Genomic DNA, 17079 nt, shown 5'->3' with positions numbered 1-17079 from the left:
AATTTATAGGATAGTTCTGGATGGTTTGTGTATGTTTTTAAATAATTTTGCAGGTTTTTGGTTTGTCAGTATAATAGGGGAAACTCTGCCGAAATTTCGGTAGAGTTTCGAATGAATTAGTTTAAAAACTCCCAACTTATTCAATCCGAGCTCAAAATAATTAACATAGAATTCATAATCTCTCTTTCATTGTGTTCTCTGTCGTCCTTTATCAATAACTCTTCCAAACTTTCATTTCTCGCTCTCATTCAGCGAAATGTCCAATCCAAGTAGAGATTGGATCACGGAGAATAATCGGGTGACATTGCAGTACAAAACCGGTGTTAACGAGTTTATTCGCGCTGCAAGAAGATTCCCTAACGAAAATGGCAAATATCGGTGTCCTTGCAAACCTTGTAACAACGTGAGATGGCACGACATCGGGGTTGTCAGGAACCATTTGCTGAACAAGGGGTTTACCCCAGGCTACACAAAATGGTATCATCACGGCGAGCTCGAGCGTGCCGTCCTTCCTCATGAAGAAGATTCCATCGGAGGAACAGATCAGAGAGGAATAGGAGGATTGCACGGTGCTGTGGAGGATATCAGGGATCACGAGGATTTCGACGATGCTACGGAGCCGACCCAGAGCGAGGTGCGTGCAGAGGAGCAAGTGGAAGACCTCTTCGCCGAGTTGGAAGCAGAATTGTACCCTGGATGCAAAGAGTTTTCTTCTTTGTCGTTCTTGGTTTCGTTGATGCACCTCAAAGTCACGAACCATTGGACGAACAAGTCGTTTACAGAACTCTAGCAGCTCTTGAAGAAGTCTCATCCAGCTGGTAATCGAATTCCGGAGAAGCATTACGAGGCAAAGGCGAAGCTGAAGCGTTTTGGCATGGGATACGAGATGATCGATGCGTGTATTAACGATTGTGTCCTATTTCGAAAAGAACTCGCGGAAGTCAACGTGTGCCCAGTATGCAACGAGAGCAGATGGAAGCCAATTGGGAAAATGATACCGCAAAAGATTTTGCGATATTTTCCCCTGAAAGATCGATTGAAGCGGTTGTACGCGTCTCGACACACGTCGCTTTTGATGCAGTGGCACGAAAGAGATCGCGTCAGGGAAGTAGGTGTTCTACGACATCCTGCGGATGGTACGACGTGGAAAAACCTGGACGAGAGATACCCAGGCTTTGCTGCAGAGCCTCGAAACGTGCGGCTTGGACTAGCTGCGGATGGATTCAATCCGTTCGGAGAAATGAGTTTATCGTACAGCATGTGGCCTGTGGTACTAACTGCGTACAATTTGCCGCCTTGGTTATGCATGAAGAAAGAGTACTTGATGCTGACGCTTTTGATCCCGGGGCCTCACTCACCAGGAAAGGACATGGACGTGTTTTTGCAGCCAATTGTCGAAGAGCTGAAAGAACTGTGGGAGACCGGATTCCGTGTTCGAGATGGCGCCAACGATGAAGTGTTTCGATTGCGTGCCGCGCTACTTTGAACGATTAACGATTTTCCAGCTCGATCCTATTTATCGGGATGGAGTGGCCAAGGGTATCTCGCTTGCCCGACGTGCAACCTTGACACGCCGTCTTTGAAAGTCAGAAACAGGATCGTCTACTACGACCATCGTCGATTCTTGCGTATGCGTCACCGATTGAGAAAAAGCACCGATCACTACAAGGATCGCCACGAGAAACGCAGTAAACCCGAGAAGTTGACTCCGCAGGACATACTCGCTCAGTTGGCTAGTGTCTCTTGCACGACAACTGGCAAACATGCTGGCTCCGTGGGTAGAAAACGAAAGCGAGCCGAGTGCGAACTAAATTGGGCCAAGAAAAGCATCTTTTACGAGTTGTCGTACTGGTCAGATTTGGAGTTGAAGCATAACATGGACTTCATGCACATAGAGAAGAACGTGTGCGAGAATCTTCTCGGAACCTTGCTCAGCTTAGAAAAGAAGAACTACGACACAGATAAGGCGAGGTTTGATTTGATGGACTTGGGCATCAAGACCGCTCTCCACTTGAAAAAACAAGGGGATTTGTGGTACAAACCGCGAGCATCGTACACCTTAACCCTTGTTCAGAGGCAGCGATTTACCGAGTTCCTCCAATCTGTCAAATTTCCAGATGGGGTCGCTGGGAATTTGAAGAAAAATGTGACTGCTGATGGAAAGCTCACAGGTTTGAAGTCGCATGATTGCCACGTGATCTTGCAGAGGTTGTTGGCTGTTGGTATTCGTCCTTTTGTGCCAAAAGAAATACATCAGACGATCTCCGAGCTTTGCAACTTTTTCAAGCTGATAAGTTCGAGAACCTTGAGAGTAGAAGATCTTGAAAATGCGCAAGAGTCTATCATCGAGATCTTGTGTAAGCTTGAGATGATATTTCCACCAGCTTTTTTCACGATCATGATTCACGTGGCGATTCATCTACCAGATGAAGCGTTGTATGGCGGCCCGGTGCATATGCGGTGGATGTACCCATTTGAGAGATACCTTGGGACGTTAAAACATTTTGTAAAAAATAGAGCTAGACCAGAAGGCTCTATTGCGGAAGCTTATGTTGTAGAAGAAGCTCTAACGTTCGTTGCAAGGTATCTTGAAGATAAAAAAAGTGTAGATGAAGTTCAAGTGCGAAAGCTCTCTGTTTTTCGATCCGAGATGTGTGTGCCTTATGGGATGATGAAACCGATAGTATTAGACGATGAACAGAAAGAGAACACGGAGTGGTACATCTATACCAACTATCCTGAAGTGGATCCATATTTGACGTAAGTTATCGTTGGGAATATGTTTCAATTCATTCTTATTTATATATTGCTATTGAAGTAATGTTTTTAATAACAGCGAGCATTTGGATCTCTTGAGCGAATCTGGAGTTCGCGATATTGAAGCGGAGCATAGAAAGAGGTTCAAAATTTGGTTTGAGAAGAAGGTAATAACACAATATCAATGCAATTTTTTGATAAACGCACAAGTGCTAATCAATGCTTTCTTTCGTAATCAGATTTTTGATATGAAAGCTAGTGGTTCTGACGTGTCTGACGAGCTCTATTCGCTTTCTATCGGTTCCCTTCAAGTCGCCTATCAATATCCGAGCTGCTTTGTAAATGGCGTGAAGTTCATCACTCGTCGTCGCGATAATCAACGAGTCACTCAAAATAGCGGTGTATGTGTACTTGTGGATGATTTCACTTACTATGGTCGAATGGAAGACGTCATCGTCGTGAACTATAGGCAGAACTGCAGTGTTGTATTGTTCAAATGCATTTGGTACGGTGACAAGTATCATGCAAACCGACTAGTGCACACCGATAAGACTACTGGAGAAACGAGTGCTTATACTGCGAAACAGTGGTTTAAAGAGGAGCCGTACGTACTCGCGACTCAAGTGAAACAAGTTTTTTACATCGAAGATCTTATTAAAGGCGGCGACTGGGAAATCGTCCAGGAATGCAATCATCGAGGGATTTGGGACATTCCTGAAGTTGACCCCTCCAACTCAGCCTCGATCCCATTGACTATAGAGTTGTCAAACATTGAGCGTTTGAATCATCGACACGAAATCGATGAAGCTGAGTTAGTGACTGTCGTTGACGATGATGAAGAAGACGATGATGAAAATGAGAGACAAGTCGTTTTTGAGGGAGAAGATGTTGATGTCGATATAGAAGATGATATTAACATTATAGGCATAGATGATGATGAATGATTAATATCTTTTTTGTATGTTTATTTACTATATAATGTAACCACGGTTTTCCTCCGCCATATGTGAGGTTTGTTAATAATAAAATCCGTGGTGCCGTCCACGTTTTTTTTAAACAGAAAACTAATATTTATTTACTAATATTGTTCACATCTTACAGGATGTCAGATGCAGGTGGAGCAGGTGGAGATGAGTCTCCGCTACACCGTTCAGGAGCAGGTGGAGATGAGTCTCCGCTAGAGACACCGGGTTCCCAAAGTCCTAAAAAAACAAGGGGATCAACAACCGGGTCTACTTCGGCAAAAGCAGCGCATGGGGTACCCGGTGCGAAAGTTGTTAGGTACGACCCGATCAACCAAACTTTCTACCAGGACGTAAGAAAAACAATAAAAAAGGTAGGAGTATTCAACAACCGCGTCGGCGCTTTGGTGAAAGTCCATATCCCGGTCACACTTCGTGATTGGAACGAAGTGACGCCCCAGATGTTGGGAAATATTCTGAGCGCACTTCATTCCGAGTACACTTTCGTGTACAAGGATGATGAGACCGAGGAGCTGCTTCCGGCGGATTGCTATCGTCATCAGATTGACCAGACTATCATTCGCGATGCAAAGCGTATGAGGCGCAACCAAAAGTCTAGATTATCAGGGACTTTCTTAGGAAAATGTTGTGGGCAAATGAATGTCGCCAAGAAAAAAATCCCAAAAGGATATCAAAAAGACGATTAGGAGAAAGTGATAGAGGAGTTCGCAACTGACGATTGGAAGGTAATGTATAATTCAAAAAATTATGTTATCTTCTATGAAATCGAATTATAACGCAATTTAATATGTGTAGAAAAAGTCTACTCGCAACAGAAACAATTCAAAGAACAAGAAAACGAAGTCCACATAAGGGTCGATTTCTTTTTTGGCTCATCGACATTTGAACGTAAGTTTATTCTAATTTTGTAATATTTTTTTTGCAATAAATACATTACTCATATTTTCATAACAACTGCAGAGTAGAGAAGATGGGACTTTGGCATCGGCGTTAAACACGTGGGAGAAAAAACATCAAGATGATCAAGGCAATTGGACGACAGCTTGGGCGCAACAAGCATTTGTAAGTTACTTGTGTTAATTACTTAATAATCAAGTTTCGATAATCTTAATAATTTTTTTAACATATGTTTGAAGGCGCGAATTATGACTCAAGTCGAGGATATGCAGCGACAAGCAGCGGATTCAGGCCAAACGTTTGACATAGACCAGGCGGAGCAGTACGCGATGGATACTGTTCTCGGGCAACGTCGAGATTGGTATGTCGAGATAGGTCCCTCGATCCCGAGATCCTCGTATCTCTTGGCTCAGGCTCAGGACGACAGCTCGTCCTCAGGTTCTTCATCGACGCGCGTTCCAGATCCAGTGATTAGCGAGCTACAAGCAGCGTTGGCCGCACAACAAGCTCAGATGGAGGCGTTTCAGCGACAGTTCTTTGCCTACACACAGCAGCATCCGTCTCCCATGCAGACATCTCCCGCGATGATGCACCCTGGGACGACGCCGCCATCAGCTTCAATACCGAATGTTCAGACGCCGCCATCCGCTTCAATGCCAAATGTTCAGACGCCGCCATCCGCTTCAATGCCAAATGCTAATCAGACGCCAGGTTCGGTAGAAATGGTGCGACATCGTTCGAGCGGCAGCGCACGAGGAAGATCTGGCGGAAGAGGAGGCCGTGCGTTACAGAATTGGAAGACTTCGACTGAAAAAGGGAAACAAAAAGAATATATTGTAATTTTTTAAATTTATTGAACGTAAATTATTAAATTTTATGAATTTAATATTAGAATTTCTATTAAATTATTTATATAATTATTCTAATTAATATTATTCAAATTATTTATTTATTTTAACAAAAAATTTATTTAATTAATTTTTTAAATTATAATTTTTATATATTTAATAGGCTGATTCTATTAGAATCAGCATTTTAAAAAAAAAAACTACAGACAATCAGATGCGACAAGTCGCATCTGATACCTTCGCGGGAAAAGTATCAGATGCGACTAGTCGCATCTGATTGTACTGGTACCCGCCAAATATTTCGCGGGGAATTACTATCAGATGCGACTAGTCGCATCTGATACTCTTCCCGCGAAAGTATCAGATGCGACTAGTCGCATCTGATACTATACTTCACGCTTTAATTTCTTATTTTGAGGGATATTTAGGTGCGACGTTTGGTGCGACTAGTCGCACCTAAAATGTCGCACCTGATAGTGATGACTTTCAGGTGCGACAAGTCGCACCTAATATCATCAGGTGCGCACTTTCAGATGCGACTTTGTCGCATCTAAAGTCACACCTGATGATTCTTTCAGGTGCGACGCGGATGCTTTCAGGTGCGACTTTTGTCGCACCTGATGCTATTAATTGTACTAGTGTATTCCATGACCTAGATGCTTGCTTTAATCCATAAATGGACTTAAGCAACTCACAAACCTTGGTCTCTTGACCTTTATCCCGAAACCGTCAGGTTGAGCCATGTAAATGCGCTCGTCAAGATTGCCATTCAGAAAGGCTGTCTTGACATCCATTTGCCAGATCTCATAGTCGAGAGCTGCAGCTATGGATAGGAGTATGTGGATGGATTTAAGCATCGCGACTGGCGAGAAGGTTTCTTCATAGTCAATCCCTTCTTGTTGGGTATAACCCTTCGCCACAAGTCGTGCTTTGAACGTCTCGACGTACCCATCAGGACCCCTTTTCTTCTTGTATATCCACTTACACCCTACGGGTTTAATCCCTTCAAGAAGGTCTACAAGTTTCCAGACATTGTTGACATACATCGAGTGCATTTCAACTTTCTTGGCGTCAAGCCAAAGGTTTGATTCAGAACAAGCCATCGCTTGGCTATAGGAAACAGGATCATCCATGTCAGAGACGACTACAAGAGAGTCTCCATAAGACATGTACCTGTCAGGCTTTTGAGTAGCCCTCCCACTACGTCTAAGTACTACTTGACGAGATTCTGATGAGTTAGGTTGTGTTTCAGTTGGGGTAAGAACAGTTCTTACAGATGAGGTAGAAGCTTCCTCACCCAACTTTTCTTCAAGCACTATTTTGCTTCTAGGTTTTGCATCTTTCATAAAGTCCTCCTCAAGGAAACGAGCATTCGTGCTAACGAAAGTCTTATCGTCCTCGGGACTATAGAAAGTAAAACCTTTGGTTTCCTTTGGATATCCCACAAACAGGCACAATTCTGACCTACTAGCCAACTTGCTAGTCTTTTGCCTCAGCACGTGTGCAGGGCAATCCCAAATTCGGATGCGGCCAAGATTCACTTTACGGCCAGTCCATCGTTCATAAGGAGTACCAGGAACCGTTTTGGACGGAACTTGGTTCAGAATATAGGCGGCTGTTTCAAGGGCATATCCCCAAAAGGAAATAGGGAGTGATGAGTAACTCATCATTGATCTAACCATCTCCATAAGAGTTCGGTTTCTTCTCTCTGACACTCCGTTTTGTTGAGGTGTGCCAGGTGCGGTAAGCTGAGAAGCGATACCTTCTTCTTTAAGAAAGTCATCGAACTCTCCAGACATATACTCACCACCTCGATCAGATCGAAGGGTTTTGATCACTTTGCCAGTTTGCTTTTCCACTAAAGCCCTAAAGACCTTAAATACGTTAAAGGTCTCGGATTTGTGTTTGAGCAAATAGACAAAATCATATCGCGAGTAATCATCGGTGAAGGTAACGACGTATTCGTATCCCCATGTGCCTGTTGGCTGAGTGGACCACATACATCAGAATGTATTAGTTCCAGCAACTCAGTGGCTCTTCGACCCTTATCGGAGAAAGGTCGCATAGTCATTTTTCCTTCTATGCAAGATTCACAAGTAGGTAGTGAACCTATTGCAGAGTCTTGGAGTGGACCGTCCCTCACAAGTCTCTTAATCCTATCTAGACTGATATGACCAAGTCTCAAGTGCCAGAGGTATGTTGATTTTGTTAGATCGGAGGATTCAGAAAGTTTGATCCTCTTTGGCTCCCTAGTTAGATCATTATCTATTTTGGTGTCTAAAAGGGAAGGTTGAGTGGGATAGATGTAGAAAAGAGCATTTTTCATACATGCATCAGTGACAAAAGAATTATCAGGAAACGAAATACGAATTCCATTCTTAATGAACTTTAAACAATAATCTTGCTCACGAAGACGAGCAACGGATATTAAGTTCTTCCCAAAGGTAGGAACAAAATAAACATTATTCAAGTTTTAAAGTGCGGTCTTCAAAAGACAGCGTCACGGATCCCACAGCCTTCGCGGACACCAGGCTCCCATCACCTCATTTGAAACAGAACTCGCCTTCCTCTAAGCTTTTGGTTTTCTTGAAACCATTCAAGGAACAACAAATATGGTTAGTAGCAGCGGAGTCAAGAATCCACGTTGATACATTATTAGCTACTAAGCATGTTTCGGTAACTAGTACAATATTATGTTCCTTTGCTTTGAGATAGGCAGGACAGTTCTTTTTATCGGCTTTATGAGGTCTCTTCTTAGTTCCAGAGGCGGAGGCTTTTGCTCAGTAGCATGTGCCTCTCCTTGATTCCTCTTTCTCTTAGTGAGACCTACAGCAGTGTGAAGTTCCTTCATAAGCTTGGTAACAGTGTACTCTAGCTTGTTTATGAAGTAGTTCATCTTGGAGGTATCAAGAGATGCGGGGAGAGTTTCTAAGATCATATCTATGATATTCTTCCCATCAATCTCAGATCCTAGGATTTCCATTTTATTCAGAAAACTAATGATCAGTATCATGAAGTCTCCAACAGGAGTCCTAGCCTGCATATGACAGCTCATAAACTGTCGGACTGCTTGTAGCCTTGTTTGACGCCTTTGCCCTCCAAACATCTCAAGGAGATTGTAGAGCATGTCAGCGGCAGTCTCGATGTCACGATGTTGCTCTTTCAGCACATTGTTCATATATGCCAAGATATAGCACCTCACAATCTCATCGGATCGAAGCCAGGCCGCTAAGGCGTCATTGTCCTCTTGAGTTGAATCAGCATTCGTCAGAGGAGGTCACGGGGTGGTGAGTACCCATTTGTGCTTGTTAACGGTAGGTATTATGTCGAGGTTACGTTTCGAATCTACGTAGTTTTCGTTTTTGAGTTTGATCGAGGAAAGAAAGATTGAGAGATGGTTGAGAGACATATTGCCTATATAAGTTGAAACAAGTTTATGATTAGTCTTTGGTTTAGGATTTAAGTTTTATTAAGACTTTTATAAAATCCAAAGGTGTTATAAACCAAACGATAATTTACTCCCTCAGGAGAGAAGGCCGCGAAAAATCTCCTTTTATAAGTAAATGACACATCATTAATGCTAAGCCAAGATGTCAATACATCTATTTTGACTAGCCACCTTTTAAATTGGTTTGATCACCCACATCCTTTCGCAGAGCCTCAAAGGAGGATTACTAGGGATTGAGCCTAAGTGTGCAACCAACCACTTAGTCCAAAAGGTCAACTTTGAAAAACAATCCCCCAAGGGGAGGCCTTGCCATCATCGTCTCACTCTCGGACGTAGCTCATTGAGCAATGATCGAAGCAATAACGCCTTGGAGTACTCCCATTTAAGTGAGGGTCGCAAGAGCGGCTCTTAGTCCCACGTTAATTGCTTCTTTCATTAGTGTTGGGGATCGTGGGTTACAAACAACAAGTATAACCCTCCCACTTAGTTTTTGGAGTTGGTTTATCGACTCTTATAAGTTCGGAAACAGATTTCCTAGTTAAAGAGCGACAGAGCGGACAACTAGAAGAGAACCCTAGATCGACATGTTCAGAGCAGTATTAGTGCATAAAGGCACAAGGTACATACTCGATTTTTTCCTATTTTCTATTTCAGGAAAGTGCGTGAGGGAAGTGTGAACTTCAACTCACTCGAACACTTGAAAGTTTGAGATTACACATCTTTTTATTTTTCGGCTTGTCTACAAGGAGACCTCCCACTCAAATTTTCAAGAGCATATAGATTTTGAACATATGTGATATAGATATAGTTTTGAAAACATTTTGAAAACTTATTTGATTTGGGTGACAAAATATTTTCAAGTTTGAAAGTGAAAACGGTTTTTCAAAATTCAAACTAGTTTTGTAAAAACTAAATTTCAATTAAACTTTCAAAAATCAAAACATTTTAATCTTACACATCATGTTTATAATCATATGAAAAAAAATTTTGCTCAAGAAAATTTTCTCATTAGAGTTCTATAACTCATGGTAGTGGGGTTTGAAAATCTGGATTTCTAAAAAACTGGAGTTTCGGAACAGCCGTGCACCTCGGAGTAAAATCGCCATATCTGGCGGCTCCGATGTCCTTTTGAGCCGAAACCGGTGGCATTGGACAGAGGACAGACAGAGATTTAATTTGATGCAAGAATCATTAAATTTAGATTTCTGAGCAGAGAGTTATGCCACTTTTAATGCGGATTTACTCCAGCTCGAAGAAAAAGAAATAATTAAAGCTTGGTCATTTTTAGGTGCGAAAAAGAATCGAGTGTAACGGAACGTTTTTTGAAGGTTGTTAAAGCTTTTATTTGTGTTTTATTAGCAAGGTAATAACAAGGCATAAAAGAAATAACAACAAGCATAAAACGATTCAATTAAAAATAAGAAACTAGTAAGATAACAAAACTAGTCACAAAATTTTACTCGAAATTTCTCAAACCTTTAAAACACGTTTTTCAATATAAAAAATTAAAAACTTTTAGAACTGATTCTAATGTGTTTTAAAAACATCCCAAACTCATAGAAAATCAACATGCTTTTTAATTTAAAGACAAGAGCAATAAATTAAAAAAAATCTAAGATAACAATTCTAACTTGTCACAAAATTAGTAAACTTTCGAAAACGATTTTCAAGCTCATAATTTTAAAAACATGTACATGCTAATCTTTGACCATAGCTCTGATACCATTTGTTGGAATTGATCTAGGGTTTAAGAAAAAGATTAAACGCTTCGGGAAGCGGCGGAATTTTAAAAAATTTCTTTTCAAGTAAAAACAGTTTTTACTAACCTAGACAAAGAAGCAAGTACATGTAATTAAAAACCAATATGAGCTAAGAGTTTACTAACCTTTCTTGAAGCTTGAACTTTGAAGAAGCTTTTGGAAAGTTTGCAACGCTCGTCTCCCCTCGCAGCACGTCTCTCTTTCTTTCCTCGGCACCTCGAGCAACCACGAAAGTTTCTATCACTAAATCACTCGAAATAAAGGAATTAGTGAGTGGGCACTTTTAAACACTACGACTTAAGAACAAGTCTTGAAGTCGCAGAGTTAAACACTAGGTCGAGTGAGGACCTAGGTGCCAAAACAAGAATAATCGAAAATAAACTAGAGAGAGAGAGAGAGAGGAATTTCGGCCACAATGTCTAGAGAGAGAGTCTCTCAATCTCTAACTTGTGTGGGATCAATAGAATGAGAGGAATGAGGGTCATATTTATAGGAGAAGGGTTGGCCTTGGAAAGAAGTAGTTTCCTCTTATTTTCCAAGCCTTTTTGAGCAATCTTTTATTGCCCAAATCTCCTAAATGGGCGCCTACATCAAACACATCCCCAAGGGATTAGTTTCCTCTTTTATTCCATGCCTTGCCTTTGACTTTCTCTTGGCTTGTTTGGCCGAAGTTCTACTTTCCTCATAGAGGAAATTTGTTTCCTCTTTTTCTTTTGGCAAGTATCTTGATACATTTATGCACAAAATAATCTCTCTTTTCCTTGGGTATTTGGGCGCCTATCCTCATCTAGAAGGAGCTTCTAGAAGCTTCTTCATTTGTTCATGACAACATGAGAAAAGCCCATTAAGAATTTTCAATAAAATTCTTATGAAATGAAATTAATTCACGAGGCCCAATAATCAAGTTATGGCCGAGTGACATTAAGTCATCAAATGAACTTGTCAAAAAATTTATTGACATTCATTTCATCATATGTCTCAAAAGACAAAAATACCCTTTTGATAATTTTCGTTCTTGTTTTGACTTAGCTTCCAGTTTAACTATTCCTATCGATGTGATTCGTGACAGTGACCTCATGGACCCAAATGAACAAAGCTTGAGCTAAACACTTGGACTCAAAAGCTCACAAACCTTTTCCAAGTTTAGCTTAATGCCAACTGACTCCACTAAAGAGCTGACACTGAAAATCTCTCGGTTCAAATGAATTTATTTTCTACTCAAGAATTCGACCTAATTATGATGAGCGGATCCACTGAATATTATCTATGTTTACCCTTCATGAATGTCATCAGCTAGTCGGGATTTACTAAATTACCATTTTACCCTTCTAGCTGTTATTTCCTCAACTCCTTTGTCGCTTGTGAATAAGTTAGAAACAATGTATTGACGAGGAGCTAACAAGTCACATTGTTTCATCCAAAAGAGTCAGGACTCAATTTGGACACTGGCCAGTTCATTTATTCACACTCCAAGGAACAAAGCATGAGGTGACATACATTGCATTTCAGCAATCTTGTACATGAATTCCATATCTATGAGAACTTCACAAAGTTACTCATGACATACTCACAACTTAGTACTTCACCAATAGTCCCTGTTCGGAATCACATAGTGAGTCCGAACTCTGACTTTCTCAAATGAGAATACTAAGGTGTGAAATGGCATGTCTCATTTCAGGATTAAGGTAAGCATGATGCAATTCATACATAGTGACTTCGAGACATAAGAGGTTAAATGGTTTGTTCTTATCTTGTCTCTAGAAGTGCACTGGTCAATTCAGTACCTTCGGAAGATACCTAGAAGAACTATAGAGTCTCCAACTCTCAATGCCTCATAACCAGACATCATAGATTCTTCTAACAATCATACTGAGGTCAATAGTCCTTTGACCCTTAGATTGCGAATATATCGTTTTAAGCAAACTACGAAGAGTTTGTTCATGCAAATCTACATTTGTCTCTTCGTAAGTTGTTTGGTTTGTTTATGGACTAAAAGACTATGGTTTTATCATAAAGCTTCAGACAAGGAAGATTGAATGAACGTTTCAACTTTTTATTAATGAATAAGCAATTACAAGCAAGAGTCTTCGTAAGACTATATGACATCAAATGTACATAAATACACACTACAACTCTTCTTGTGGGCACCATTGACAACAGCACACGGCCAAGAGGATCCAAGCAAGTCCTTGGATTTATTTCCTCTTTTATTTGCTTATCCACTTCTCTTGGGCGCCCACTTGATTTCCTCTTAGGGGAAATTTATTTCCTTTTTACTTTTGGCAAGTATCTTCATACATTCATGCACAAAATATTCTCTCTTTCTTTGGGTATGTTGGGCGCCTAACATCATTCTAGAAAGGCATTCTAGAAGCTTTCCCATTTGTTCATGACAACATGAAATATGCCCATTAAGAATTTTGAATAAAATTCTAATGAAATGAAATTAATTCACAAGGCCCAATGATCAAGTCATGGCCGAGTATTATTGAGTCATCAAATGACCTTGTCAAAAAATTTATTGACATTCATTTCATCCTATGTCTCAAAAGACAAAAATACCCTTTTGACAATTTTCACAAAACTTGTCTCGTTTTGTTTTGACTTAGCTTCTAGTTTAACTATTCCTACTCGATGTGATTCGTGACACTGACCTCATGGATCCAAATGAACAAAGCTTGAGCTAAACACTTGGACTCAAAAGTTCACAAACCTTTTTTCCAAGTTTAGCTTAATGTCAACTGACTCCACTAAAGAGTTGACACTGAAAATCTCTCGGTTCAAATGAATTTATTTTCTACTCAAGAATTCAACCTAATTGTAATGAGCGGATCCACAGAATATTATCAGTGTTTACCCTTCATGAATATCATCAGCTAGTCGGGATTTACAAAAATTATCATTTTACCCTTCTAGCTGTTATTTCCTCAACTCATTTGTAGCTTGTGAATAAGTTAGAAACAATGTATTGACGAGGAGCTAACAAGTCACATTGTTTCATCCAAAGGAGTCAAGACTCAATTTGGACACTGGCCGGTCCATTTATTCACATTCCAAGGAACAAAGCATGAAGTGATATACATTGCATTTCAGCAATCTTGTACATGAATTCCATATCTATGAGAACTTCACAAAGTTACTCATGACATTCTCACAACTTAGTATTTCACCAATAGGCCTTGTTCGGAATCACATAGTGAGTCCGAACTCTGACTTTCTCAAATGAGAATACGTAAGGTGTGAAATGACATGTCTCATTTCAAGATTAAGGTAAGCACGATGCAATTCATACGTAGTGACTTCGAGACATAAGAGGTTAAATGGTTTGTTCTTATCTTGTCTCTAGAAGTGCACTGGTCAATTCAGTACCTTCAGAAAATACCTAGAAGAACTATAGAGTCTCCAACTCTCAATGCCTCATAACCAGACATCATAGATTCTTCTAACAATCATACTGAGGTCAATAGTCCTTTGACCCTTAGATTGCGAATATATCGTTTTAAGCAAACTACGAAGAGTTTATTCATGCAAATCTACATTTGTCTCTTCGTAAGTTGTTTAGTTTGTTTATGGACTAAAGACTAATGTTTTATCATAAAGCTTCAAACAGACAAGGAGGAATGAATGAACATTTCAAATTTTTAATAATGAATAAGCAATTACAAGCAAGAGTCTTCATGAGACTTTATTACATCAAATGTACAATATAAAGACTACAACTCTTCTTGTGGGCACCATTGACAACACTGGCCATCTGCAGTTTGACGGAAGGAATATCGGTCCCACCAATCCAACGTGAACATCTTTTTCAACCCCGGTCGGCTGCTCTTGAGACCCATTAGGGCCAAGTAGTTCGTGGCGAATCTCATCGGACCTGGACGAATTAGCTCTCCTTGTCTCTCTTCTCGCATCTTCGAGAGGACTACCCCGTGATTGTAGATGAACTTCGTGACTTCTCTACAATTCTTAACAACCTCGGCGACAGTCGCTCGTTTTCCCACGTCCTCGAGCATCAAGTCTATACAATGGGCGGCGCACAGAGTCCAATACAGATTATATCGACGAGCGAGTTTCATTCCGGCTTTCTTGTAAGCCGAACCATTTTCAGTGATGATCTGAACAACATTGTGTTCTCCGACTTCTTTCACCACGGGCGACAGAATCTTATAGATGTACAAATAGTTCTTGATCTCATCCGACGCATCAATTGACTTAAAAAAAACAGTCTAACCCGCCGAGTACACCATAACATTTATGATGCTTAAACGCGTCGTTCCCGTCCATCTATTTGACATTATGGTGCATCCATATTCCTTCCACACTTCTCGTTGCTGGTCGATGTACTTCTTGACGGATGCAACCTCTGCTCTCAAGTACGTGTTATAAATCTCGTACGGAGTCGGAAGCGGAACACCTGGACCTGTGAAGTTTGAAAATGAAAGTACAGTTGGACACCACAATACTTGTCAAATTAAAACCGGTAGTTCAAAATTCAAATACACGAGTCTTACCAACTGCCACAGCTTCATTGATCATGTGTCGAAAGTGCGGCGACTTCACTTTGGCGGCTGGTATGTTCTCGTGGATGACGTAGCTGCTAACGGCTTGTCCTAGACGTTGCTTCAATTTAGGATTCGTGATTTCCGGGATCGAAGGTTGTCATCCACTATCTTGCCGAAAATGAGTTGGTGGTGGTGAAATCCCGGAACCCCCACCAGGGCCAGATCTCCAAGCATCCGGCTGTGTCTCTTGACGACTTCTTTTAAGAGCTTGCATCATATCACGTTCGTATTGTTGGTCCGGGTCAAGATTTACGTGAGTCAGACCGAAGCGTCCGGCCAAGTGCTCGTCTATGGTTTCATCAAGGACGGCCTTGCTTTTCTTCTTTTGGACAGTCGCCGCTTGTAACGCTAACATCTCCTTGCGTACTTCTAAAGGAACACTCGGACATTTCTTCACGTTTTTCTTCGGATCGTTTCCACTTAAGTGTAACTTCATCCATGTGATTCCCCCCTGGTAACGTGCCCACAGTAACTGCATGTGAAGTGGTTTGGGTTTGTTGCAGCTAGGATGCAATGCTTACGAACTCCTTCCTCGCTCATCTTCGATATACCTGCATATTGAATTTCAACATATCAATAAATTCAATTCTCACTACTTTCATTTCAATTCAGAACGTAATAATTTCATTTCATAATCTAATTTAAACATGTCAATAAAATTATTTCAACATGTTAATAAATTCAATTCTCACTTCATTCATTTCAATTCAAAACGTAATAATTTCATTTCATAATCTAATTTAAACATGTCAACAAATTTATTTCAACATGTCAATAAATTCAATTCTCACTACATTCATTTCAATTCAAAACGTAATAATTTCATTTCATAATCTAATTTAAACATGTCAACAGATTTAATTCAAGATATCAATAAATTGAATTCACACTACTTTCATTTCAATTCAAAACGTAACAATTTCATTTCATAATCTGATTCAAACATGTCAACACATTTATTTCAAGATATCAATAAATTCAATTCACACTACTTTCAAAAGAAAATGTAATTTAAAATTTAAACACATAACCTTACTTAAAAAACAGAAATAAAAACTTGAAATTCTGTTTTTTAAGTCGCTGGAAAAATTCAATGGTCGCCGGAAAAAATGGTGTTTCGCCGGAAAAATTCAACGTTGCCGGAAGTTCTCCAAAAAATCTGAAAAAATATATATGATAGATCGTCACATTACAAACAACATTCATGAAGACGATTATATGAAGAAAAAAAATCAAATTACTAAGTAAATTCTAGATACAACTTTCAGAATCTATGTTTACAAAATAAAACGAATTTCCTTCAAACCCAAGGAATTTCGCCGACCAAATATTGATTTATACCTTCCCTGTGACGAAACGAAACAAAATTCGCCGACACCCTTGGAAATTCCTCGGCGAATGAGTCGTCTTCTTCTCCTTTTCACTCAGCCGAAAGTCGTTTTTTTTTTTCCTTCGAGTTTCGGCGAATGTCGTGGAAATACAAGAGCTTATATATACAAAACTGAACGACAAAGGTCGGCTTTTGACGACCGAAACGACATATCGTTTCCTCGATTTTCGAGCGAAAAAAACGAAGAAACGACATACATAGCTTTCGCTCGCCGTTGACTCACCGGCAAGGAATTTCCAGGCGAAATTCCACGATTTTCGGCGACATTTTTTTTCCTTGGTTTATATTAACTTTACCTCAAATGACAAATCCTTACATAAGACACGAGAGAAAACTTAAATAAAAATAAAGACACATGTACTTTGTTGAAATTGAAAGACAACTTGGCACATTTTTTATTTGGTAAAAAAAAGGGAAATTGACAACAATAATAT

At 40.1% G+C, this 17079-nt stretch overlaps 1 protein-coding gene across 1 annotated transcript in view; it reads right to left on the bottom strand.

Annotated features, from left to right (window-relative positions):
• Positions 1–15691, bottom strand: part of LOC149383628 (uncharacterized) — a 23151-nt gene extending 7460 nt beyond the window's left edge. Inside the window, exons 1-4 of the mRNA XM_089627859.1 lie at positions 15409–15691; positions 15205–15303; positions 15016–15113; positions 14445–14919 (exon numbers count right to left, since the gene is read on the bottom strand). Of these exons, the coding sequence (XP_089483985.1) occupies positions 14445–14919; positions 15016–15113; positions 15205–15303; positions 15409–15691 (955 nt within the window). The remainder of the gene's footprint in view (positions 1–14444; positions 14920–15015; positions 15114–15204; positions 15304–15408) is intronic.
• Positions 15692–17079: the final 1388 nt, after the last annotated feature.

Source organism: Urtica dioica, chromosome 10 (genome assembly GCF_054948205.1).
Source record: "Urtica dioica subsp. dioica isolate 48M chromosome 10, U.dioica_male_clone48M_v1_H2, whole genome shotgun sequence".
NCBI classification, from domain to species: Eukaryota; Viridiplantae; Streptophyta; class Magnoliopsida; order Rosales; family Urticaceae; genus Urtica; species Urtica dioica.
The sequence above is the reverse complement of the archived record's forward strand: the minus strand, read 5'-3'. Positions and strand labels throughout refer to the sequence as shown.